The sequence below is a fragment of the Crassostrea angulata genome, chromosome 7 (assembly GCF_025612915.1).
Source record: "Crassostrea angulata isolate pt1a10 chromosome 7, ASM2561291v2, whole genome shotgun sequence".
Classification (NCBI taxonomy): domain Eukaryota; kingdom Metazoa; phylum Mollusca; class Bivalvia; order Ostreida; family Ostreidae; genus Magallana; species Magallana angulata.
The window spans coordinates 32,242,874-32,270,620 of record NC_069117.1 but is presented as its reverse complement, the minus strand read 5'-3'; the positions used below and the strand labels follow the sequence as shown (position 1 = coordinate 32,270,620).

The following is a 27,747-nucleotide window of genomic DNA, read 5'->3' as shown; positions in this document are numbered from 1 at the left end:
TAATTGAAATATATTGCTTGATATGTTCATGTTGGTTATATGTTTGGTAGGTCACTCTGCTGTGGTGGCACTGCTGTTGGAGAATGGTGCTGAATACTCTGTTTCCGATTCCAATGGGGCCACACCACTCCATTATGCAGCTCAAAATAACCACCATGTAAGTTGAATTAGCCCAACAACTAGGGTATCCTTCTCTTATGAATAATCAATGTTAAGTTTTCACAGAACATGATATCACTGTGTGATCTTTTCAGTAAATGATCTTCTGCATGGAAGTTTTGATCAAGGGCAATAACTTTTATGAAAATTATATTTTACGTACTAATGTTAAATTTTTTTTGGTAGGAAACAGTGGAAGTTTTCTTGTCCTGTAAAAATGTAGTGGATGAGCCTGACATTGAAGGGCGTTCTGCTTTTATATGGGCTGCTGGGAAGGGTGCAGATAATGTTATCAAAGTGTATCTCAAACACAATGTTGATATTCAGCAAGTGGACAGCCATGAAGGAACGGGTATGGACTGTATAATTATGTTCTTAGGAATTCAGTTTTCATAATAAAGTTTTACATTCTATCAGTGTGTGAGAATGCAATAAACATACCACTACAGATCTAATATTAACTTTATATAATAAATCATTTAAGATTTCATGAGTAAGGTTTATTCTAGGGAAATTTTGGAAGGGGTGTTTTTTTGTTGTTGTTTTTTTTAGAAATATTGGTTTCAATTTTTTTTCACTTTATATTATTCTAGATTCATATTTGATCAAAGTGGCAAATGTTATTAAAGTAGATCATTGAAAATTGAAACTTTGTACATGTTATAAACATCTTGAAAATATCATCAATTGAATAAAAAAAAATTCTTTTTCGAAATACATGTACGTACATATGTAGTACTGGTGTATCTGGTTTCTTTATGTCCAGCCCTTCATGCTTCTGCTCTGTCTGGTCACGCCTCATCGGTTAAGCTACTGCTGGACCATGGAGCACAGATCGATGCCGTAGACCGCCTCAAACACACGGCGCTGTTCCGAGCCTGTGAGATGGGGCACACCAGTGTGGTGCAGTCACTGATAGACTATGGTGCTAGGGTCGACGTTTTGGATTTTGATGGACGGTCACCACTTCACTGGTAAGGGGTTAAAGAAATCTTAAATCCCTATAATTTTATCAATAAATGGTTGTGACAAATTGAAGAAAATTTTATTTCGAAATTGGCTGCAACAAAGCTGAATGGGAGTGAATATGCAACACAGTTCAGTCTTATATGAATTTGATGTGAATTTGAAAATGAAAATTTTATATGGCAAAGTTTCACATTTCAATTCTGTTTCATGTGAAATTTTTTTTGAATATCCCATTTAAAAAAAAATATAGTGAAAATGAAAACTGTCTTTAGCGTACATTTAGTATACTTGTGTGTGTTGTGACTTTCCACCAGCATAGTCTTATATGCGGAAGATATTTTATGAATCACTTTGTTTCTTCTATCAGGGCAGCTTTAGGGGGTCATTCTTACATTTGTCAGACCCTCATTAAATATGGTGTGGACCCAAACATCAGGGATTACTCAGGGTAAGTTTACTGACAAATCAGGATCCGTATATACCAGATGGTATATTGTACATATTATTGTTTCTGTAAGAATTTACTTTAATTTTTATTCATTTTTGTGGATGTAGGCGGACTCCACTGCAGTGTGCAGCCTATGGTGGATTTGTCAATTGTATGTCAGTATTGATAGAGCACAAAGCCGATGTGAATGCTAGAGACCGTGATGTAAGTTTTTCTGATATGAGAATTAGTATGCATTAACCATATAAGGTAACAATATAGGTTGCGAATACACGTAAATCTTGTATACACATATATGTACAATTCTTGTAGATTTGAATTACATTTTATTAAAAAAAAATTCTTTGCATAATTATGCTTTTAATATTTAAGACAATGCAAAATATTCATGTTACATTAGCTTACGAACTATTTATGTGACTTATGTAATTCTCCATCATTTAAGTTATTATTTTTTTGTGTGCAAAATATGTAATCAACCTGTATGTATGTATTATGTTTCAGGGCATGACAGCTTTACACTGGGGGTGCAGTAAGGGACATTTAGATGCTGTCAAGTTATTAATAGAATACCAAGCTTTTCCAAACCACATGGAAATGACTGAGGACAGGTTAGTCCAACATTCTCGGTGAAACTTTGAAAAAATCACTTTCAATCTTAGTCTCACTTTAAAAAAAAAGAAATAAATTGAATGAGTGATACTGAAATCAAAAGTAAGTTTGTCCAACTTTTATATATGGCCTTATCATGCTTATGGGTTAACTTTGGCAGGAGAACTTATATAGAGTACATATGTACTTGGGTAAGAGCATCTCAGGAACTTGAAACTTTGCTTGATTAATTTTTTTTAAAATTTAAAACATGTTTGTTAAAATAAACATAATTCACTGTAGGTTAGATACCCAAGAACTTATTAAAATTTATTGGAATATATCAAGTACCGGTACATGTATTTAATATATTGTCAACATTGAAAGGGGGGCAACTCTCTTTCCATTAGAACCAAAAAGTTTATACATGTAAAAAGCCACTTGTTTAGTCCAGATTTCATCCCTAGCTGTCATCATGATAATGAATATACTACTGGTTAATACATTTACTTGGTTCACTGAATTAAAATCCATCAATACCTTTTCATAAAGATATGCAAAATACACAGATTTGACCATTTTTATAATGGAATATATGCCCATTTTTATGATTTAAATTTTGTTTTGGAAGTGATGAATGAAGTTTATTAAATGGTCTAAAAACAACAATGCCATTTTTTCCTTGCACCTTGTTATATATTCATCCATTGTACTTTATTATCTGTTGAATTTTCATAAATATGTATTTTGTATATTGTAAAGATGAAAATGCTAAATAGAAGAGATTGCAGATTGCATGGATGATGAATAAAAAACACTTCAATCAATTTTTGTTATTAGAACAGAATTGATCTGTAAACTTTAACCTTTTTTAGATTACTTATATATACTGTAAAAGTAAAAGTAAAATTTGCGTTAAAAGTAAATAAGGAAAGTTTTGAAATTTTTTATCTATATTGTAAACTTGGATGTTCCTTTTGTTACATGTAAGTATGATAATTAATTCAATCAATTACTGGTAATCAGCTCCATATGAAACAGTAACAAGAATTTTTTTTTCAAGGATTGGATCAAGTAAATGGGAAAGTATAAAGAACCAAAATTCTTCCATTTTTTTCCAGATATACACCCCTGGACTATGCCTTGATGGGGGAACACCATGATGTAGCCCAGTACATGCTGGAGCAGGGGGCGCTCTCTATTACGGGTATACAGGATCTCGCTGCCCTCAGCATCCAGGTCCGCACTTCATACAATATTTTATATTTAAGTTCATCTACTTCAGATTACTTGTAGGTTTTGTTCATGTAGAAATTTTTGCAAAATGATTCAGGAGTGCTTTTTATCAGAATTCTGCATTAATTTCAAAGATTTTTTATAAAGCATTTTCCTATGTTAACCATAGTTTCCTATCATTTTTTTTTTTACATCCATTAATTCACATATTATACGTACAAGAATTTCAAAGATTTTTAAAAGCATTTTTCCCTATTATTCAAAGGTTAATTCCTTCATTTTTCAACTATTTACATGCATACAAGATTTAAGTTTAATATTTTTAGTTTGGGGTGTTTGAATTGTAAACTTGATCCATGAGTCTTATATTACTGTAGATTCCTTATTTTACGCGAGTACTTAATTCCGCGATTCAACGATTTGCCATCAAATCGCGAGAACATCAAATCGCGAATGGCGAAATTTCATCATAGTTTCATGTAGTTCACATGTCTTCTAAAATTAAAAGCGAGATTTTAGAATTCGCGAGACGGGCTTCTCGTGATTTTACGCGGATATTAATTCCTCGCGTTTAATTAGGAATTTACAGTATATGATTGAACTAAAGTATTTCTGCTTCTTCATGGTTTTTTTGTTTTCGATTATTTTTAGAAAGTGTTCAGAGGTTATCGAATAAGGAAGACTTTCTCTGAGAGGAAGAAGTTGCTTATGAAACATGACCAGCTTCGGAAAGAGGCTGCTAGGTATGTGATTTATTCTTGCATCCACTAATATATCAGAAAATTGAATAAAATTTCAACTTCAGTCAGATTATTCACATTTCTGTATGGATATTTGTAGAAAGCGAGCCGTCGAGGAAACGAGGAAGAAAGAGGACATGAAGCACAAAGAGGAAGTCAATAGTCGCCAAAAACTTGTGTTCAAAGAGATGAGTCTGGTGGAGCAGGAACCTCCTCCAACAGTCAAACAGGAAGAGGTTATAGAGGAAGAGGAAGTGCCAAAAGTTAAAGAAAGGAGAGAACCGAAACACAAGAAAAAGTAGGTTTAATTTTAATGCCGGTTAGAAAGAGTATTGTAATATATATATTGGCTGAAAAATTATGTTGATTGTTTTAAAATCTAAGGTAGTGTCTGGGATTTCTTTTAAGTTCATATATGCAGTGGTATTTTTTAGTTCAGTCTGTAATTAAGATTCTATCAAAAAATACTACCAATTCTATTATACCAAAAACCCTAAAGCCTAAAAATGGAAGTTCTTAAAGGAAATAATGAGTTGCAAATATTGTAGTTGGATTTGGGATGAACTCTAAGCATGAGATTTTTGTTAAAAAAATGTAAAAATGTTAGTATTATCGGTATTAGGAATTCTTAGTTTTTGAAACTGTAAGGATCAAATATTCCTGCAGTCCTATAATATTCGGGTTAAAAAATGTGAATTAAATACAAGTACCGGTACCTTAAATCTAATAACAACAAAAATATATTCCCATTTACTTTTTTAAAACAATTCATGCCTTGATTGAGTATTGTACCTATACAAATAGTGTGTTTGTAAGTCTGGAAAGCATAGGAACCACTCTATTGCAATTTAAAAAAATGTATATTTTTCATGTATGCACATATCAAACAAATCAAATTTTCAAGATTCAGTGAAGTACATTACCTAATTACTGGTAATCTTCAATGTCTATGGTGAGATATTGATCATTTGAGATTGATTTCTTGGTTTATATTTTTCACTGAACTGACACTGGTACCCAATTACCTGACTGTTTTTATTTACCTATTTTGAATTATTCATGTTTTGAATTGATTAGATTTGAATTTATCAGAAATTTTATCCAAATCAATTTTAAATGTTCATGAAAATATGAAAGAAATACATGTACTTGCAATATATATATATATGTGGTTTCAAGCATAAATTCAGGAACATTTATTTTTATAATCAAATACTGTTATTGAGCTATCATGAGCTTTGGTACCTGTTCATACAGAAATTGATAATATATACTTGCAGAACTTGTGGCATAATGGGAGTATTGATTATCTCCGAGTTCAGACTGTTGGGCCATCTAAATTGTTTTTGTTTTATGACCCGGTATCAATTTTTGAATCAATGCATATTGTCTGACGGAAGAGTTGTTTGAATGAAAAAATCCCTGACCCCATAAGAACAAAATGCTGTTGATTGCTTCTTCTTTACACTGTAAATGACCATTTAATCAGTGCAAAGAGATCGAAACTTCCATTTTCATTCATTAGGGGTATATAGAATAAGAATGCTGATGTCATCATGATTGTTTCACATATATCACATGGAACGATCAATCTGTGGAAAATAAAACACTCAAAGTGAATGAATGAAAGCGCCAGAAATCAAGAGCTGTTCCTTAGAATCAAAGAATTGATTTTTGCGTTCAACTTAGCAAGATTGGGCTATTAGCAAAAGATGACATTATAGACACCCTGAAGGGAAGTTAGATGTATCAGTATAGGAGAAGAGTGTGTTTGATGTGTTTTTCTTGTTGGAGTTTTGTGACGGAGAAATGTATGTTACTGACACATTGACAGTGGTGGTCGGTATGCGGGACTCTGAGATGCAGTATGACCGCACCACTAAAGTACCAAGGCGGAGGTTGGTTCCTTTGGTTTTAATGAATTTCTGGCACCATTTTGGTTTCAATATTCCATATATGATTAGATTATTTTTTTTTCAAATTTATCTGAAGTTCAGAATCATTGTTGTGTTTCTATGAAGGCATGTGTACCAAATACATGATTGTATCATTGGTTAAAATGTTTTGTTGTTGAAAATTAAAAATTTTTAATGAATACCGTACAAGTGGAAAGTAGGTTGTTATATAATTGTAAAGGACTTTTTTCAGTGTGATGCATTTATCGCCCCCAAAATGAAAGGTTTTAACAGTACCGGTAATATGCCTTTTGAATTGAAATATATTAGAATATAAAAGTCCATTCATTTAAATAATCTTAACTGTATAATTTAAAGAGAAATTATAATTAAAGAAGATGCAGTCGTGGCATTTTGTCTGCTTTTCTGTAAGTTAAACATATCATTTAGCTTTCAAACAAATATTTTGAAGAATTTTGCATTTTCTTTGTTCAGTTAATCTCTTCAAACTACCAGGTACATGCATTTCAAATTTTGCCCCTTTTAAAAAAGGATAAATAGCATAATTCTTCTAGGATTATGATAGTGTCAATGGGTAAGGACCAAACGGGATCTCAATGGGATCTCAATGGGATCTCAATATATAATGTATGATTACTTGGACTAGAATTGTATGAACTAATGGTAATAGATTTAATTCATCCAGGAGAACAAAAAAATTAAACACGTGGAAAGCAATTCAGATATTGTTGTGCTAACTGGTAGGTAATTTTTATAGAAATTAGATTTTATTAATGTGTTTCTATGCCATACTTTTAAATCTATCTAACAATGATCGAGTGTCAGTGACTATATTCCACTTTCTCAGATTACTAAGGACTTTAGTTTAATTCCTTTTCTTGTTTATTTGTTACTACTAGTGTTGAATTCATTTACATCTCCTAGGTGTTAAGAGATTTGAATAGAATGTAATTGGTGACCCCAAAATCTCCTGTTATTGTCCAACATACAATAAAATTAACAGATAGTAAAAAAACCTGGTTGGACCTTTAATTCTCTTTCAGTCAGTCGCAACATGTATTACACTGCTCGTTATTTTTTTTTTTATATTGCATGTTAAGGGGATTAATTGAAAGTAGATTTTAAATGGTTTCTATTGAAAGTTAAGGATTTATGATGTAAAGATAACTGTTCCGTTAATATAATGGGACTCCATGCTTTTGTTCGTTTACGAGAGTTATAACGGTCAGTTAGAATTTAAATTGTCCGTGGAATTAAGGGCATATTGAAAAAGTGTTCCAGTTTCATGGAAATGGGCTGATTGATTTTCAATATAATGTTGTACGCTTAAATTTCACACTTTTTTGTTGAAATGTGAAATAAGCGAAGGTGGAGTTTAATTCGGAGTGTGAAGTAATACCCAAAAATTTGATTTTGATGCAATTGGAAGTAGGAATGTGTCTGGAATATCACATTGTGGAAATCTGTGTTTCAATCTTGAGGAAAAATTCAAAGTTTTAGTTGGGATTATCGTACATGGGAAACATTTCATTAATATTATTGTCTTAAAATAGCAGTGATGGGTGGAACAGTTGAACATCTTCCTAACTTGAATGGTTGTAATGCTAGGGGAGTGAAATGGCAAAAGTTCACTACAAAACTAAACATTATACGAAAGTTTATGAATGACGGACAGAGACCGAAATCTCTGCCCCCGATCAGCCAGGGACAGCAAGGGTTTTCTCAATCACGCTCAACAATTTTAAGGTACAGTAATTCAGATGAAAAAAAAATTTGAACACAATGTTGTAGTTTTTTTGGTTTATTTACTAGTGTATGGATTTCAGGGTAAACTATCCGTATATACCATAGTCTTTGCAATTATAAGCATAAGAATTAATATGGCTGTAATGTTTCTCCATGCAACGTGGCTTTTAGTACTAAAGATTTAGACCATATATTTTGGTCCTGATTTCTTTTATCAATATAATTGTAATAGATTCAATATTCTGAATTGATATCTTAGTTTACTTATAAAGAAAAAAAAAGATATGCATAGTTACTTTATCACTTAAAAATTTAAATATTAAACATTGAAGAGAAAAAAAAGAACACATTTGATATAATGATGCATGTAATACACTGTATTTGGTATCATTCCCTGACCTAAATTCGTGTATATCAAAGACATTGTACATGCAGAAGAATACCGGTACATGTAGTTGCCACAGTGAATAATTAAGTTAATTAGAACAGTTTTTCAAGGTGTCATTATTATTTTTTCATCTATGGTAGTTGGTTAGTTTTGTTTGGTACCTGGGTATTATTTCATAAATAATTTTTAAATATTATCATTGTTTTTTGCAATTGCTTTTGGGAATTTATAGTTAATGGGTACTTCACCTTCTGGCAATACAGTGTAGTGGCTTTTTAAGACTGGGTTTTTATCAGTGCACAGATTAAAAGTGGCAAAGATGTAAACAGTATAAGTGTATGTTGTACATACATGTATATGTTGTGCATACAATATCTGTTGATATTTCTGCATGCTGTTAATAATTATGCATGAACTCTTATGAAAAGAACATGCCCAAGTTGTATTGGTAGGGATGCTCAGCAAAATTTTGCCAGCACATTCTGATAAATTCAAAGGAAAATGAAACATCTAAAACTGAAGCACTCCAAGTTTGTCAATATTAATTCACATAATTTTTTTTTACTGCAACAATTATGCATGAATATCAAGTGTATTAATCCTAATGGTGTACAATTTCAGAGAATTTCTAATCAGCACCAGTATCATACAAATTTATGACGAGATAGAAAGGTAAAATGTATGTGTTATACATGTGTATGCTGTGATAACATTGTATTTTACATGTACATTGTGATTATGTATTATTTTGTTACGGAACTAACGAAATTGTATTACCTGGTAATTGTTTTAACACATATATTTTTGACTTAATTCAGTGATGTATGTATCGATCGGCACAGTATAAAACCCGACCATTTTAAATTTTGTTTTGTTTGTGTTAACAAAATGTGCTTATATATGTATTTGCTAGCTGTTTTGAAGCTTTGGTTTAAAGTGGACTAAGCTAGTAGCTGAGAGCAATTTAAAAAATGAATTTTTTTAAAGTTCAAATGTTTAACAGCCAGTCCCTAAAATAGGTAACTCAGACCTTGAAACTGCCTCATAGATGTGTCTTTTTAACTGCATTTATAGGCTTATACAATGTTTTTCCCAAGATTGTATACAGTCTTTTCTCTCTATGGAATTGAATGTATTTTCAAAGATGCTTAGTCCAGATTCTTGTATAATTATGTAATTAATCTTGTAAACGAAAGACATTTTTATGGTCTTTAAAATAAAACACAGCCATATACAGATAAGTTAGTGACAAATGCTGATGAAAATTGAAGGAATATACTGGAATGGAACCCTCATCCAAGTATCCTTTAGGATGTGATGGATAAGGGTCATTCTCTGAATTAGACGGAAGGCTACAAGTGTTAAAAGTACACGTGGACTTAGTATGACATGATGTTCCATTTAAGCCAGAGTAAAGACTGGATCAGGACCAATTAGGGAAAATAGAAACATCACTACGAATTATCGACCATTTTATTTGTCAAAATTTATTTATATAAATCCGATGCAGTCCATCTGAGACTCAGCATTGATTTCTATCTGGTGCAATTAAATTTTGAGAAGCAATTAAGAATCAATATTCATTACCATAGATCATATTTTTTAATGAATTGAGCAAGATCATTTATTTATCGTAAAATTTTGTTCCTATGTATAACACACACCCCCTACTTTGGATAAAATTTTGGCTGAAAAAATTAGTGTGTTATACATGAGACATTACGATATTCTTATATAATTTAAAAGACCTATTGATTGGTGCATTTTTCATTGCAAGTAATAAAACATGTAATTAAAAGTCTTTTACTGTTATTTCATATCGCAAATAATACTGATACATATCCTTTACCATATTTATTTACAACCTGTATCAGCACCAAGACAACTATATATCAACCAGGGCCAAAGGCATATGCATGTAAATATGTAAAAATATAACCCATTCCTTATCATACTTATGTGCTGATTAAAGTATAAAATATTATTATATCCCAATAGTATACTATAAAGATAAGATTGACACACAGTCTTTTTGACCAAATCCGTTTAATTTAGTTTTAAGATAATTTAAAAGTAGATGTATATTAAAGTGAATTTTGTGTTAGCAAGATTTTTTTTAAGTGATGAATCTGAACATGCATGTATGAAACTACTGATTAAATTCAGAATGAATTGTCAATTTTTTTTTTTAAATTTGAGATAAATCAATAGTTGAGTTTGTCTGTAATACAAGTAATTAATGTTTTATGATCATAGTCTCAATGTGTTTGATTTTGCAATTTCATAAATCCATACATCAAGAATAGCTAAAAATATTTGTTCAAACAAAAGTTCCAGTTCCTTGTTCATCATAGTTTTCTGGATTCAATGAATGCATTGAATATTTAAAGTGCAGATTGTAATCAAGATTTCAAACATAAGGTTTGAAAAAACATCCCTTCTTTCACTGCGAGGTTGAAATCAATGATTTATGTATTCAATACATGGCAGATCGTCGTTATTTGCTTCTTTGAAAACAGAATTGCCAGTTTGTAGATTGGTAGTTCAATATTTTGCTTACGAACATTTGACAAACAATTTCTATAGACATGGAACAGTTTTTAAGCTCTATTTACATTTAAATACCGAAATATAAAGGATTAAGATTTTTTTGTCAAAAAATCGCTGATAGACTTCAGAGGCTCAAATAATTGGATGTATTCTCCAGGACAGATTTGTCATATTTTTTCAAAGTGTGAATATTCCTATGTTATATCCTTCTCTAATTACATGTACCGGTAAATAGAGTAACATATGATTGAATTTTATTGGTAGCATTGTGGGAATTGGTCTCGACTTTTTAAATAATTGAGAAGGGTGGAAAAAAAACAATTAAAGTTATGGGCAGTTACCCTTGATCATTTCTTTCAATATTTAGAGAAAGGATCAACCATTCTTTGTGAGACTGGATAGCGGATTATATAAATCTTTATTCAATGACTGGCCGAGATTCTTTTGAAGTTTGGTGTACACAATTACTGGACAACATGTAAATTTCTAGATCGGATGTGAAAAATACTTTAAATAGATTAGTTCATTGGAAAACTTTGAGGATTGTGTCAATTAAAAAAGTGTGTCTTTTATATATGTGTGACTCAAATATTTTTTGACTGCAGTGTATTTTCATCCTATTGTGTCTGTGTAGAGTACATTATTTTGTTTGAGCACTTTGATCAGAGAGAGTAAAGAGTGCAAAATGCCTCAGTTTTTCCGCACTCTCTCAGCCTCAATTCAAGGTTTTTTGAGATCGTCTAAACCTTCTCAACAAGAACCTCCTTCTAAATTTTACAGACGGAAAGAACGGGACCTCTCTGAGCAGGAAGTGGTCTTACGTAAAAAAGAAAGTCAGAAAAAAATCAAAAGTGCTGAAAAATCTCGACAACGACAATACAAACTGAAACAAAAGGCAGCATCCAAAATCCAGAAAGCATGGAAAAAGTAAGTATTACTTCATTCATGTCAATTTTGTTTGAATCGGTATGAGAACATAACAGCTTAGCTTCTTACTTGGATTGAAATAGATAGTACTGCAGTATTTTACAGTATAATGGGTTAAAATAACATAGATACATGTATGACTTTTAAAATATGTTTTACTGTGTGTTTATCACTGGGGTGAGCACAGCAGGAACAACACATATCTGGCATCATTATCAACTACATATTGTACATCCCATAGACTTGCGAATGCCCCACTCCAAAACAGTCCTTTTACTCTTGAAGATAATTAGATAATTTGATCAGTGAAATCTGTAAAAGATAGATTGCTTGTCAGTGTTATTTCCTTGTTGTTATCTCGAGCTTTGAATAATTTTCATTTTTGTATGCTAAATGTGTATGTTGTAGGCAAGTGACCCCTCTTCTAGGTGTAAAATTACCAACCTAGGTAGATAAATACTAGTTACTATAAGCAACATCTACATATATTTTTTAAACTTTAATTTTTCTATTTTTGGGGGGGGGGGGGGATTATGTATTACTGTAGATTCCTAATTTAATGTGAGGATTTAATACCGGTATTCACGCAAAATTGCAAGAAGCAAGTCTCGCCGATTTTAAAATCTCGCTTTTATATTTCAAACAGATTTTAACTATCGGTAATTAAAATTAGAACAAAAAATGCTGTTCGCGATTTTATATTCTCGCAATTGACACAAAGCAGCGGAATTGCAAAATTAAGTACTTGTGTAAAATAAGGAATTTACAGTACTTGATGTGGCGTCAATTCTAAAAAAAATTTTTTTTAAATTCCTTCTCACTATTGAATCAATATCACAGCAAAGCATGGAAGTAGCATCAATCCATCATCGAAGCCAATATAATTTGTAATAAATCTGCTGTCTGTGATCGAATTCAAGAGTATGCGTCGTTTCACTTGGTTTTATTCATATGATGTATCGTGACTATTCTCTAAAAGAATCAAATACAAATACAGTTTTACAAATCACACACACACACCTTTATATGTACGCAACAAATATAACAAACAATACCGCTTTTTAAGTATTTAAATAAAAAATAAAGGTTCACAGATGTAATTGTAGTTCAATAAACTTGCTTACATACTATTATTAATAGATTAATAATCTAAACAAACAACATACATCAGTAAATAATAATAATTTCCTACCAAAATTTGATCTCTGTCGACACAAGTAAACAGCAGTTACGTTTCAATATACAAATAAACAAGTAATAACGTAACAGCGTCATAGTCATAACAACACGTGCAACGTTGTGCCAAAAATGTAACGCGCCAATTATTTAGCGTATAAATATATAAATAAGAATAAACAATTCTTACATAATTAAAATTTTTTTTAAATCAGCCGAGAGATCATAATTTCTGAAATAACGAGTACTCATTGCATATTAATCCAATCTCTACATTTCATGTTTTATATCTAATATTATCATAACTCCCAGTACAAAAGCTTGATCCAACTCTTCATTTATTGCAGTGCCAGGTGTTTGGAGTTCACTGTGCTTGCTGGCGCTCTCGCGGCAAATTAAATGCGCTCGCTACAATTCGACTAATATTATTATAAGTAATTTTAAAATTATATTCTTTTGAAATGATTTGCATTTTCAATAAACTTGATCTCTTCTTCTGAAACATTCTTCAGTTAGTTATAAATGTCCCCAGTTTAACAGGTGTATTGGTCACTACTGACGATAATTTTTGGCGCTAAATGTAACAAGTGGTGAAAAGTCAGGTTTTAACTGGGTAGGGCTTGAACTCGGGGCTAGTGACAGTAACCACTGAGCTACTGAAACCTGATACTAGTATATTGACAGTCATACAACTGTAAATCCAGTGACATTATAATATTCATATAATTATAAAACAGCTTTGGTCAAGTAAAGATGAAGCAATTATATGTGTTGATTTCAGAATATTTTGTCTCTACTGTAATATTGGTTTGTTTGTTAAATTGAGTACCCCCCCCCCCCCCTTGATTTCAAAAGAGGGCATAATATTTTGCGAATTTTTCTCAATACAGGTCAGCGCTGCCTTCAAAATTGTAAATGCTAAGTTAACTCTTAAGATATTTTGCTTTATTGGACAAACTCCTCATCAAGATTTATGTTGATAATGAAGGATTTTTTTTGGGCATTCCATTTAAAAGCATGTGAAAAGTAACCTTTACATGTATATCTATATTCAATTTCTAATGTCCTTTTAATGACACCATGGTTGAAAACATATAAACTAAATTTTTGAGAGACAATAGCCATTTGGATATGCTCCATTTGTCTAACAAGGAAAAATACTCACATACCTATTTTAAAGTTTTTCTTATATTTTTAAGTTTTTTTTTATTTAATAAAAACGACAAATGAAAACATCACATGTATTTTTACATTACATTGATCTAAAGATTATGTCACAATTAATACACCTTAACTGACCAAGAGATATTGAATAATCATTTAATTAAAGAAATATATTTATCAATTTTGGGAATTAACAAAGGCGTCGGCTACTTTTACATCTTATATTGTAATAAGTTACGGTACATTTCCCTTAATTATAAAAAAAACTTTGCTGAAGTGTACGTTACTGCCCTAATGAGAAGAAGGCTTTAATTGTTGGGTCCAACCACACAGTGTACTAATTGTAAATACCTAACCAATTACAGGTTTTACCTGCTCTAAAAAAAAAAAGGAGTTTCAATTGATATTTGTTTAAGATTTTAAAGACGTCTTAGTTTTCGAGTCATTTAAAGCATCTCAATGGATGGCATTCTATAACGGCCTCTGTGATTGAAGGGTTGCCAAATGCGGTGTAAGGGAAAAAGGGACCATTATCTCAAAAGGGCTAGAATTACAGGGTATTGAATGAAATCGAGTATACATTTAGTATTAATATACCAGGTAACACTGCATGGCCACCTTTTGAAAGTGTGAACTGAAAAAAAGTTTCAAGGAGAAGTGGAACATTGAAAATAAATATTGTCAGTTATTTTTTTCTAATGATCTTTGGGTAATATAAATGGAATATTCTGTGATCTCTGCCATGGTGGATTATGGTAAGAAACATCAAATTTATGTGTATTTCATTTCATGGTAATTAATTTTGAAATAGAGTCACGATTGATTTGAATATAGTTATATTGCTTGTTATTTAATGGGCTATTTAACACCGCAGGCCCCATGAGAGTGAAAAATCTGCTATTCAATTCTGATGAAGCTTTTAGTTCTTGTCTATATAAATTATTGTTTGAATAAATACTTGTGTACTAAACTTCAATGTACGTATATTTGCTTTTATGCAATTTTTGAGTTTGTGGGATCTTAGCTGATTAAATGGAATAGTTTAAGGGTTTACTGATAGAGGTTAAAGATATACCAATAAGTGCAATTCTGTAAACCAACTTTTACTCCAGTATGAGAAAGTTTAGCAAGGTTCACAATTTGAGCATCATCACTGGGAACATTTCTTGCCATGAACCAGTCACCAAATGTCATCAAATGTCCCAGGTCTTTTTCCAGATTATCAACTACATCTTGATCGTGAAAATTAGCCTTTAAATTGATATTATTTAACCAGTTTAATAACCAGTCATAAATTGTGAATAAAAGTTGGTATACAGTATTACTATTAAGTTATTCAGGATTTTTTTAATGACTCATCACAACATTTCTCCTGCTCAGTAACCACATCTACTATCATGACCAGAGAAAAAAAAAACCAAACACCTCAGGGTCTGATTATCAAATTAACTTTTTAATGTTTATCAAAGAAAGTTCGATATCATCATCATGCATATACAGTGTTTTCATTTAAAAAAAAGCAAAAAAAAACAACTGTATGGAAACTGTATCCCAGTCTTATCAGTATAACTAGGTAAAAATACCCAGTAGGTAATTGTAAATATATATCATATCATACCTTTTTACATTTATTTCATTGATACACTTTTGGGGGGGGGGGGGGGGTTGTAATCTTAGCCTTATACCCCAAGACAACAAATGAAATAGTCGCCATGCACCCAGTAACAGATATATATATATATTTATATACTTTCCCCGATAGGAAGAAAGTCGACCCAAAAAACCACTTAAACCATTTGTTCAGTGTCAATTGCTCGTTCAGAAATTAGCTCTCCGTGTTATCATAGTTAGAAACCTGACTAGAATTTTACATCAGGTAGATAGCCGCTTTACCTTGTGTGTTCTAGGTCATCAACACTCTTGAAGAAAGAGTTTAATCTTATGAGATATATTTTCATTGATTTATATGTAAGCTGTGTCTTGGAGACAAGGCTTTAGAAGTCAGCTTGTTGTCGGTAAATTAGTTTCAATGTCTATGTATTGATAAGAAATAAGAGATTTGTAACAAAGCATAGATATTTTTTAATTATCAATTGTATGTTTTCTTCAGTGTTACTTATGTACCCGGGAGGATTTAGGCTCAAAGTACTAATGTCTTGAGTTTGAAACTTACGTATTGAAGTTCGTTTGTGTGGAATACATGTATTATGGAATGGATTGGTCAGACAATTTTTCCAATGAGTTGATGGAAAGTATAGCATTATATATTTGAAGAATACATATACTGATATTGTATTTTCTTCTTTAGCTACAAAATGCGACAAGTTGGGATTCTGAAGGTGGCCAAACAATCGATAAGAACCATGCGACTGCGTGCAGGGGCAGAAGAGTTTGAGAAGTCCATAGCGGCTCTGACCATTCAGCTAGCATGGCGCAAATACTACAGGTAAGAGTCAACAAGTACCAAAACAACCTGGTTAGGGTAAATGTTAATTCTAGTAAAGAATTGACATGAGAATTTATTCAAAAGAATTGATCGATGCTTTGATTTTTCACCATCATTATAAAGTCAGCAATAAATAGAGAAGCAAATGATAAAAGAATATTCATGAAAGGTTATTTATCTAATTGATTTCTTGGTCACAACATTAATTTTTGTGCTTAAACCTGACACAATATTTCAGTTCTCTCCTTTAATATTTATCCCCCATAACCCATCTAAGCCCACCCAACTTTGCTCTCTTAGATTTCACATTAATTTTCTCAAAAGAAAATAATCACTTAAATAACAAATCTTATTTGTAAGTTCTTGCACTGCATATCAATAGAGTAATGAATGGGGTCAGGTCATTTGGTACAAACACCAATCATCAACATTTTAGTTCAATTTTTATCAACCTTTTTTGTCCTTCTTCAGTATCAAATTCACGCAGTTCTGTTCAGAACAATGCACGTTTCTGAACAGCATCGAATCCAATGACAAAATCCATACCAGTCATTGTATTGGCCCTTTCAGGAGGCTTCATCATCCTTGAAAACTTCCTTCGACATTTTAATCTTTAGCGCTTTTAAAGTTGCATCCAGGCTCCGTGAATCCAGGCTTATTAGCTGGGGTCTGATGCATTTATTCGGTGGAGCAAAGTCATCGATTAATTTGTCCAAGATTTCTTCCACCAGCTAGTACGTAGCTAGCTGAATGACAAAGTCACATAAAAAAGTATTGATGTCTTATTCTGATGGATTAATATTTGACTGATATACCTTATTTCCAATTCTCCTTGCTTTTTGGAGCTAGCTACTGAATTCACTATACTGATGGTAAGATAGCATTTAAAAAGTTTCAGTAATTTATCTATGATTATATATCTATGCAAAAGTTATTTCAAAATTGTTGTTTTTGACCAGATGATATACTGTAGAAAGGCATAAGTTCTTGCACTGCATATCAATAGAGTAATGAATGGGGTCAGGTCATTTGGTACAAACACCAATCATCAACATTTTAGTTCAATTTTTATCAACCTTTTTTGTCCTTCTTCAGTATCAAATTCACGCAGTTCTGTTCAGAACAATGCACGTTTCTGAACAGCATCGAATCCAATGACAAAATCCATACCAGTCATTGTATTGGCCCTTTCAGGAGGCTTCATCATCCTTGAAAACTTCCTTCGACATTTTAATCTTTAGCGTTTTTAAAGTTGCATCCAGGCTCCGTGAATCCAGGCTTATTAGCTGGGGTCTGATGCATTTATTCGGTGGAGCAAAGTCATCGATTAATTTGTCCAAGATTTCTTCCACCAGCTAGTACGTAGCTAGCTGAATGACAAAGTCACATAAAAAAGTATTGATGTCTTATTCTGATGGATTAATATTTGACTGATATACCTTATTTCCAATTCTCCTTGCTTTTTGGAGCTAGCTACTGAATTCACTATACTGATGGTAAGATAGCATTTAAAAAGTTTCAGTAATTTATCTATGATTATATATCTATGCAAAAGTTATTTCAAAATTGTTGTTTTTGACCAGATGATATACTGTAGAAAGGCATATTTTCGTTGGGTCAATATTTCGTTGTTTTTTAACCAAATAAAATTCCGTTGGCATTTAATTTCGTCATATCGTAATCTCTTTGTATTCATTAATACTTTGGTTAAAAATTCGTCATGGAATTAATTTCGTTGATTTATACTGCCAACGAAAATAACGAAATTAAATCTTCAACGAATATTTCTGCTTCTACAGTGTTCTGAAACCTGATATAGATACATGTATTTCTTAAGGTCTGTTTTTGATGACATTAAATCTTTATTTACAAAAAAAAAAACTTAATGGGTATTACATTGACTGTGATATAAACACTTTTCTCTAAAAGAAAAATATTATCATAATGGAAGCTGACCGATTAACTGTGTTCATCTTTCTTCTTTCCTAGTAACTTCCTACATATTTAGTGTAAAATTCACCCGCCCCCTCCCCTAAATACTGTGGATTCCTAATTAAACGCAAGGAATAAAATTCTGCATAAATTTGCCAGAAGCAACCCTCACTGAGTTTTAAATCTCACTTTAGTTTAAAAACTGACATTTGTGAACTACATGAAATTATAACAAAATTTGGTGCTCGCAATATATTATATTCTTGATTTGATAAAAATCAGTTGAATTGTGGAATCAGTAGCTGCAGGTCTGTGGCTTCCAGTCAGAAAAAAATTCAAATGGACAACCTGGGAGCTACTATAACAGTAAAAAAAAATTGCAATTTACAGCGCACAAAAAATTGTGGTAGTTTTGACAATTCACCTTGCTTTCACACACTGTGAAAAAATTAACACTTTTAAATTCTTCAGTCAATTTACTATTGATATCTGTACTTTTCTTGCCTCAAACATTCTCTTAAACACCTAACCGACCTTGGAATTAAATTCAAGTATGTTAAATTCACGTTGAGATCGAGTGTCACCATTTTTACATGCAAACAAACTGCACCACTGTACTTTACGTGGCTGGTGATGGTGTTTAAAAGAATATCAGACGCAAATAAAGTGTTCATATTGTAGCAAAATTTCCATGGAATTTTTTGGAAATTAAATATTTGTATAGAATGTGTTCGGAAATAAGGTTAATCAGTCCAAAACTAGCGCAGTTTTTTGTGCCGCATAAATCGCAGAATTTTATTATGGGAGGCACTGACTAGCTCCCAGGTTGTCCATTCAAATTTTGCAGACCGGCCCGGGAGCTAACAGACCAGCAGCTAGTGGAATCAAGTACTCGTGTAAAATAAGGAATCAACAGTATTTGATTCAATATGCAGAGTACTACATGTTTAAGAGACATAGCTAGTGGTTTGAATTTCTCTCTTATAGATCAATGCTATGTGTAATTTACTATAATTCCTTTTGATTTTACTTAATATACATGCAGGTAATTGTTTTTGCTTAACAGATGCATTTTTTAAAAAAATGAATTTTTAAAGAGTCAGATTTGATGAACCTGCATTTTTTTTTGGGGGGGGGGGGGGCAATATTGCATATTTTTTTGACAATTAATAAGAAATAAAAATTTTGACAACCAATGAAGAAAAATTTAAAAGATATGAATAAGATTCCTAGATGTTGATCTTTATTTACTTAACCCCATCTATTTACCAGAAGATATTAAACATCAGACTTATCAGAATGATAACAAATAAAACCTTTTGGGGATTTTTTAATGAAAAATATTTCATATCTTTGATCCATTCAGCTAGAAATACATACTAAGGCATTTAGTTTGCCTATTTTTTTCAACATCATCAAATAGTTTGCAATGCAAACATGTCCCTTTTCCATTTCTATTATGCACCATAAATTGATTTGGCAGATACTGTAACCTGCAGTTTTTAAAACTTGGTCATCAATTACTTGTTATCTCTCTCTTATATTATGTAATCTTGCTAGCAGATTATGTAATCTTTTAGTATTCGACCTAACAGAGTTGGCTCAGGCAAACTGTCCAATATGATATATTTTGGCATGAAATTGCAGTATCCGCGGCCCATGGAACAATCTATGGGCATGCAGTCAAATCATGGTAATAGTTTAATCCTTGTGCAGTGCACATCATGCAGAAGAAAATTTTAATCCTTTCTGAAAGTTTTATTTTTGGGTGAGGTAAAAGGTATATGTTTGCAAATCTTTTTTATACATGTAAAGAATTTAGAATTGCTATATTGCAAAATTAACAATTAAGAAACAATCGCAAATCAAAGAGAATTTTGATGAAATGTTTTCTCAAGAAAATCAATGCTTCTGTTTGAAAATCAGCTGTTGAAATGAAATGGAGTATTATATCGACTGGGCAAACTTCGGATAAGTTTTAATGGGATTATGTGTCCACTGCTTTCAAAGTGCAAACTTAATTGATATTGATAAATTCATTCTCGGTGGCTACGATTATATCTTTGAATAAAATCTCTTACCTATTATCAAATCAAAATTGATTTTTTAATACATATACAGCTTGAAAACTACAGTCCTTGCTAAAAGTTAAGCCACACACTTTTTCCATTGACATTAATTTATAATTCATTTGATTGGAGCGTGGGTGAGCTTGAAATGTTCTTTTGTGTTCCTGAATTATTTATGTGAATACCTCATTTGATAAGGCTTAAATATCAGCATGATATATCATGAAAAAGTGATCAAAGATTAATGAATCGATTTTTATTGCCATATTTTCCCCTCCTCTCTGAGCTAAACTTTTGGGTTAAGACTATATTAAACGTTTAAAGGGCTAAATCTGCCATTGTTCCTGCTTAATCACAAATCCATTGCTATATACTCTTTGTCTTGAAGTGAAAACGCACCACACACTTTAGCTATTCAAAAAAAAAAAATTAAAATCTGAATACTGTTGACTCAGTGCACGTTGCTATTGACAGATCATTTTGAGCGAGATATATTTTTTTATTTAAAAGGAAGAACGTTATTTTCCAAAAGTGTGTATTCATGTTGGATATGAAAGGGAAAATATGATTTAATTAATTCATTGTCAACTTTAAAAGGTGCGTATGAATAATCTTTGTTTGTAAATTCAATCTCTACGGTGCCTGTAAAATGTGTAATTTGAAAATGGCCTCTGTGAGTATTATACACATTGAACATCTGTCTAGGCTTAGCTAGGAAAGTTGATTGGCACAACTGTGATGGTTTTATGATACTTTAAGGGGTGCCGTGTAAAGACCGAGAGCTAGTCTTTTTAGATTGTTAACCCGGCCGGCCTTAAATATTTTATTTACTAATACCAGCATTAATGCTAAATCACAAACCTTAATTAATTGAATGATTATATTTATGCCCAATCAAATGCTGTGTATTGACCAGAACCTGACCTCTGACCTTAGTAAACTTGTCCTGATAGTCACCTCACAGGGTCATTTCAATTCATCATATTAGACACTTTATATTACGTACTGTGTTTTATTCAGTTCGTGTCAACTGCAGATCTGTTATATATACCTGGTATATAGCTCTAGAGGAAATTTGGGTTGACATCCCATAACTTCCCATAACGCTACAAATCTGCAGCAATCAAAAACTGTGTATAAATGTATAATGGTGTTTCCAAAAACAAATTGTTATCATTATGATACATGGTGATGAATTTTGTTATTTTAGTTAATCTTTGTATTGTATGAACATTAGTGTTAATGAATAGTTTCAAGGTCACATATCAGCCTCAAGAAGAGGTTGACAACTGTTTTGACCTATGCCTTACTAATGTGCTAAAAACAATTTTGCTTTTGCAATAGGAACTGAAAAATTACATATCAAGGGTCATTAAATAGGATGAAATATATAGGTAATTAATCAAAATAAACTTGTAAATCAAAATTTTGAATTTCTACATGTCTTATGGTCCTATTTAAAATATGCATTTGTAACATAAATAAAAGAGTCTATGAAAAAAGAATTACCCAATATTTCAGTTCAGTGCGATTTATGATTGTAGGAACGATCAATTTCCAGGGTGTGCTTGTTTGAAACCTTCATGTTTGATTTTTTAGGCGGAAATTACTACGCCAACTACATCCTAATAAACGTCAACTGCATATGTGGGATCCTGAAGTCATAGCCATGAAACAAAGAGCTCTAGTCAAGTCAGTTTACGGTTAGTATCCACAAAGAATTCACATACCCTATCTAGTCAAGTCAGTTTACCTTAAGTATCCACACAGCATTTACATACCCTCTCTAGTCAAGTCAGTTTACCTTAAGTATCCACACAGCATTCACATATCCAAATCTAGTCAAGTCAGTTTACGGTAAGTATCCACACAGCATTCACATATCCAAATCTAGTCAAGTCAGTTTACCTTAAGTATCCACACAGCATTCACATATCCAAATCTAGTCAAGTCAGTTTATGGTAAGTATCCACACAGCATTCACATATCCAAATCTAGTCAAGTCAGTTTACGGTAAGTATCCACACAGCATTCACATAAGTCAGTTTACCTTAAGTATCCACACAGCATTCACATATCCAAATCTAGTCAAGTCAGTTTACGGTAAGTATCCACACAGCATTCACATATCCAAATCTAGTCAAGTCAGTTTACGGTAAGTATCCACACAGCATTCACATATCCAAATCTATAGTCAAGACAGTTTACGGTAAGTATCCACACAGCATTCACATATCCAAATCTAGTCAAGACAGTTTACAGTCAATATCCATGCAGCTTTTACATATCCCAATCTTTGGCAACAACCATTCTCCCATATTGTTAATTAGAAAGTGTGTTTGACTCTGGATGTGGTATCTGAGGATTTCCTCTTCAGTAACGGTTTTTACCACCTACATTTCATTGTAATTAGATTCCTGAGTTAATTTTCATTAATTAAATGGTTCACTTTTAAATCTACATTTATGTAGCAAGTGGAAAATGTATTAGGTAGGGGGTCTTAATCATTCTACCTTTTTTTAGACAATGAGTATATACATGTATTGCTATTTAGGACATCATATCTATTTTACCAAGGATAAAAAATCAAGTCAAATGTGTTTTTAAGACTTGAAATATGTTACACATGAATAAAGGCATATGAAAATAGCTGGGAAACATTCTTTTGTCAAAAGAACCCCTTTTATTAATTCCAACAGTAATGCAACTACAGTACATTAAGCTGAAATGTCAATATGGAATCAGGATTATATATTTGTATTCATTTAAATAGAAGGTTATGAAAATACCATGGCCTTGATGTTAAAAGCAGTTCAACATTTCATACACACAATGAGATAGTGTCTTAATTTGAAATATGTTTCAGCATATCTTAACGTTTTAAATTTTTAGGAGAGAAGGTGAATGCCCCATTTTGGCATCCCCAGCAGAGGAAACACACAAGGCCATATTGGGCAAAATGGATTCCCTCCCCTGCTGGTATATATGATTTTATTTCTATTTTACATATGTGTATAATTTTTTTTAACTTGCTGTGCAATTCTGTTTGAAGTACAAATAAATTAATTCACCAGGGTACTGTATACAGGGAAATATTTGCCCCCGTTTTATTTTCGCCCCTTTCGTCCTTGTTGTCAGCCTGCGTATTTAAGACTGGGAAAATGCCAAGGTCCTAAATTATCTCTCTTTAAACAAACATATTGTCTGGGTGAATTCAAGACGGGACGAAACCTTTTGCAAGTGAAGAAGGGCGAAAATAACCCTGTATACAGTATTTATCACGATGAATAAATAAAATGGTTATACAAGTATATTTTCATTTGTTGTACAAGAGCCCTATTATGATTTGATCATTTCATTCTGAGATATTTTTTTTTTTAGCAATATTGAATATCCTAAGAATCAATGTGCTACTGTTACATGTGTTATCATTGTCTTTAGATCATTATCAAAATGCAGCTATGATTTTGACCATTTGTTTTTATGTCACTTCAGATATTAAATATCTAATCACTGTAAAACTAAAGTCTCCTCTTTACAAGTCAAGAATCAATTTGAAATGAGGATCTTATAAATAGATATGCCATAAATTGATCTGTCTGGATAAGGTCAGGTTTTGTAGGTTAGCTAAGGCACCAGGCTCCAGGACCATAAAACTTACACGAGCTTACTTTTGATCTAAGTCTCACTTTTACAAAAGGAAACTATAGTGGAAATGTGAGACTGAGATCAAAAGTGAGCTCGTCTAAGATTTATGGCCCCGGGGCCAGGGCTGTGTTCTAGACCTTAGCAGCTATTTAGCTCTATATACTAGCCACTAGCTATGAATTTGAATGATAGGCTAGCTTAGTGATAACAGCATAAATTTGTTCAGTGTGTTCAATTTAGGACTTAGCTACCATAGATATCTAACTTAATTAGCAGCTTGGGTAGCAGCTACAATCTTGAATGTGGCCCTAGAAATAACCATGCTCATTGACTGAGGGGTACTTGCATGTTCATTGCAGAAGTACATGTACAACAAAAGATGTGTTCTGTTTCTGAAAAAAAATCACATGGATAGAGTTTTAAGATTCTTTATTTTACCCTTTCAGCTTTATCATATAACTTTGCGGTGGATAACTATCATCCCCTGGCCTCAAAGAAAGGTTTCCTTCCCACCCCATTCCTAGATGAGACTGGGCATCCCAGAGATTTCGACTGGAAACCAATTGAGGATGAAGATTTAGAGAGTAAGTCAACACTGTATACTGAGAATTATTCTCTCCTGTCTTATGTTTGCTCCTTTCGCCCTTAGTGTCAACAGACGAATTTAAAACTGGGGCAATCGTAATATTTCACATTATCTTTCTGTAAACACAATTTTGTCCGGGCGAATTAAAGATGGAGCAAAACTTTTTGCAAGTGTAGAAGGGCAAGAATTACACAATGCAAAATTAACCCAAAATACAGTAAATAATGGATGTTTGAAGTCATGTATAATCAGATGTTGTGATGAGGAGATATAGTATAGGTTTATATATACTTATACACTTTGTTCATAGCTGAGATGTTTTTCAAACAGTGGTACACATGTATTGATAATTCCAAATCTGTGTTGCAAAATCCTGACTTTTTCAAAAATAATAAAATTTTATATGTAGGCATTGCATAGGAATAAATTAATTTTTAATAGGTCAAAATTGCTCTGAAGGCTGTCCATATAACTTTAGTTCAAATGAAGGAGAAATTCATGCTGAGAACCTTTGTAATCTTTATTCAGCTTTCAGGGAAAAAATCTGTTTTAATATCTAACACTTGATACCTTTTTTCTTTTTTTTTCTCTTTTTAGAAAATTTGAGAGATGTTCGAATAACGGATAATCCTTCGAGGAAGTCTAGTAGGTATTCATACAATTTCACGCCTTCGCGGGGAGGGGACGTGACGGACATGTCAGGCCTGAAGAAGAAGCTTCAGCAAATTGAGGATGAATAAAAACTGTGCTTTAATTTTGTCTACTTAGGTGATATTTCTTGTTAAAGGCTGTATGTTTTTTGTTGCAGGTAAAATTTGTTTTTATTAAGCCTATTTGATGGTTGTGCATTTACAGTTTGTATATTTTGCATTTACAAAGTGCAAACTGAAAAAATTATCCGTTATATAACGTACGTGTTTGGGTAGGAAAATCAAGTATCGTGTGTGAAACTGTCATTTTGAGATGAAAAACAATGACAGTCTAGTCTCAATCATCATTTGCTGTATCATGCATCAAGTTAGATCTGAATTTCTTACAATTTTGATTAGTTTGCTTTAGCAAAATTCTCTTGCTTCAACATTCTCTCTCTCTCTCCCTATATTCGTTGGAAGTTATAAATATATTAGACGATTTGTACATAAGAATGGAGTACTTTGTAAATTAAGTTTGTGCATAAATGTAGTGAAGTAGAGATGAGGTTACCAGTATTATGAAGTATATTGTTTTATTTCGAAGGAGCTAGAGCAAAACCTTTTTGTTTGTACTGGTTCCTGCATTTTTTCTGCAATAAAACACAATATATTTTAATAATCCTGATGGTTTACATTCATGATTGGATGGTAATTAACTTATTTGTAAATGCACGCTGTGTATGAATTTACGTAAATGCATGTTCACACTCTTAATCGAATACGGAGGTTTATTGATTTATGAACCTTTTTTAATCAATAAGTCCGTCCATCTTCAAATATGGTTTTCAGTATTTGTTGTATGAATTAATAAAATGATTTTATTAATAAACGTCTGTGGTTGAAATCTCATATGGATTGAACTCAAGATTTGACTTGTAGTAAATAATTTTAAATTTTATTATTATATTTTGGCTAAAAGCTGTTGTATTATAACAGATGTATAAAAGAGGTAATTTTTTAACCTTAAATGGCCAATTGTTCTGCATGAATGGTGATTATAGAGCAGCACTTGTGTGTAAATTTTAAATAGACCTTGAATTTTGAACTGTTGGTTGTTTTAATCCTTTGTGGTTCAATGCCAAGAGCGAGCTTTTCATTGAAATTCATTGATGATTGCCAAGAGATGAAAAACTTTCTAATCTAGCGAACTAAATTCCTTTTTCTTTTTGGTACATATATGTAATTCATTATATTGAAAATATTGTGGTGGTAATAATCAGTTATCACTTTAAAAAAAAAAATCGTTTATTTATCAAAGAATTAGTTGAAATTTTGTTTCTGTTGTAATTTTTCTGTTTTATACGTATGTATTTTTTTTTCAAATGCAATCATTGATGTGAAATTTTGTTTCTCTAGCTCTGTTTGAAATTTGATCATGAAATGCATTTTGAAAAATATATTCACTTTGTTTAATATCGAAGCATGAATTCTGATGAAGAGTTCTGAATTGCTTTGGCTGTCTGTGATACAGATGTTTATTTATATATATGTAATAATAATTGTATCATACAGATTTTATTGTTTATTATTGAATGATTTGACTGTAGAACTATATTTGTTACATGATATATTAATTATTAAAGATAAAATTTCCACCTATTCTTACTCTCTTTTACTTCAAGTTTTATTTTATTCTATGTTTCCTTTATTGATCCATGAACTTTTAAGTGCAGGGCATTTTAAATACAGCGGTAATAAGATAGATTTTCCATCATAAACAAAGTAAGGAAGAGCAAATATTCTCGTTTTTTACTTAGCTAAGCAAAACAGACAAGGAAATAAGTACTACCTTATTTGGCATAACGCGCCAATTCAAAGTATTTAGTTGATGGAATACTAAAAAGAAAATTAAGTTCATGTTTGAACAAACATTCCATATCATATTTATTTTTTCCTTTAATCTGCAATTTTTAGAAATTCACTTGAACCATGCATACCTGTTTACAAAGTTTACACATTGTACAATACCGTATAATATCTGCAGCATCCAACAGATCATATATCTACCGACAAATATGCGATCTCCATGCTATCAAAATGTTTGTGGACTGATGGTATACATATGATCATGAATGAATCTTTAATACCATATTTATAGAGAGACAAAATGCGATGTTCATCGATGACAAAAGAGTGTGTTTTTCTTGCGTTGACGTAGCGATACTTCAAAACTGTTAATTAAAAGGGTCTTTGTAATTCTTCACGATATCATTAAAACCTTGTAATTCTTCACGATATCATTAAAACCTTCAGGTTTTTGTAGGGATATTTAAGAAAATAGTCGGTATGCAGTAAAATGTTGGATATTTGACTATTTGAACCCACTCTAAACCAAATATTAAGAAAATCGATTAAAATTATGTT

At 31.9% G+C, this 27,747-nt stretch overlaps 1 protein-coding gene across 4 annotated transcripts in view; it reads left to right on the top strand.

Moving 5' to 3' along the window:
- The window catches only part of LOC128192385 (inversin-like), a 35,550-nt gene extending 8,572 nt beyond the window's left edge, over window positions 1–26,978 (top strand). For 3 of the 4 annotated variants that reach the window (XM_052865011.1, XM_052865009.1, XM_052865012.1), the window contains exons 10-25: window positions 51–157; window positions 346–511; window positions 926–1,133; window positions 1,496–1,576; window positions 1,684–1,780; window positions 2,081–2,187; window positions 3,289–3,406; window positions 4,055–4,146; window positions 4,244–4,441; window positions 8,815–8,865; window positions 11,524–11,670; window positions 16,319–16,456; window positions 22,057–22,160; window positions 23,350–23,436; window positions 24,552–24,689; window positions 25,289–26,978. In XM_052865011.1, coding sequence (XP_052720971.1) covers window positions 51–157; window positions 346–511; window positions 926–1,133; window positions 1,496–1,576; window positions 1,684–1,780; window positions 2,081–2,187; window positions 3,289–3,406; window positions 4,055–4,146; window positions 4,244–4,441; window positions 8,815–8,865; window positions 11,524–11,670; window positions 16,319–16,456; window positions 22,057–22,160; window positions 23,350–23,436; window positions 24,552–24,689; window positions 25,289–25,431 — 1,982 coding nt within the window. In that variant the 3' untranslated portion in view covers window positions 25,432–26,978. The remainder of the gene's footprint in view (window positions 1–50; window positions 158–345; window positions 512–925; window positions 1,134–1,495; window positions 1,577–1,683; window positions 1,781–2,080; window positions 2,188–3,288; window positions 3,407–4,054; window positions 4,147–4,243; window positions 4,442–8,814; window positions 8,866–11,523; window positions 11,671–16,318; window positions 16,457–22,056; window positions 22,161–23,349; window positions 23,437–24,551; window positions 24,690–25,288) is intronic. The other variant, XM_052865010.1, reaches the window with a different exon arrangement.
- The last annotated feature ends 769 nt before the right edge of the window (window positions 26,979–27,747 follow it).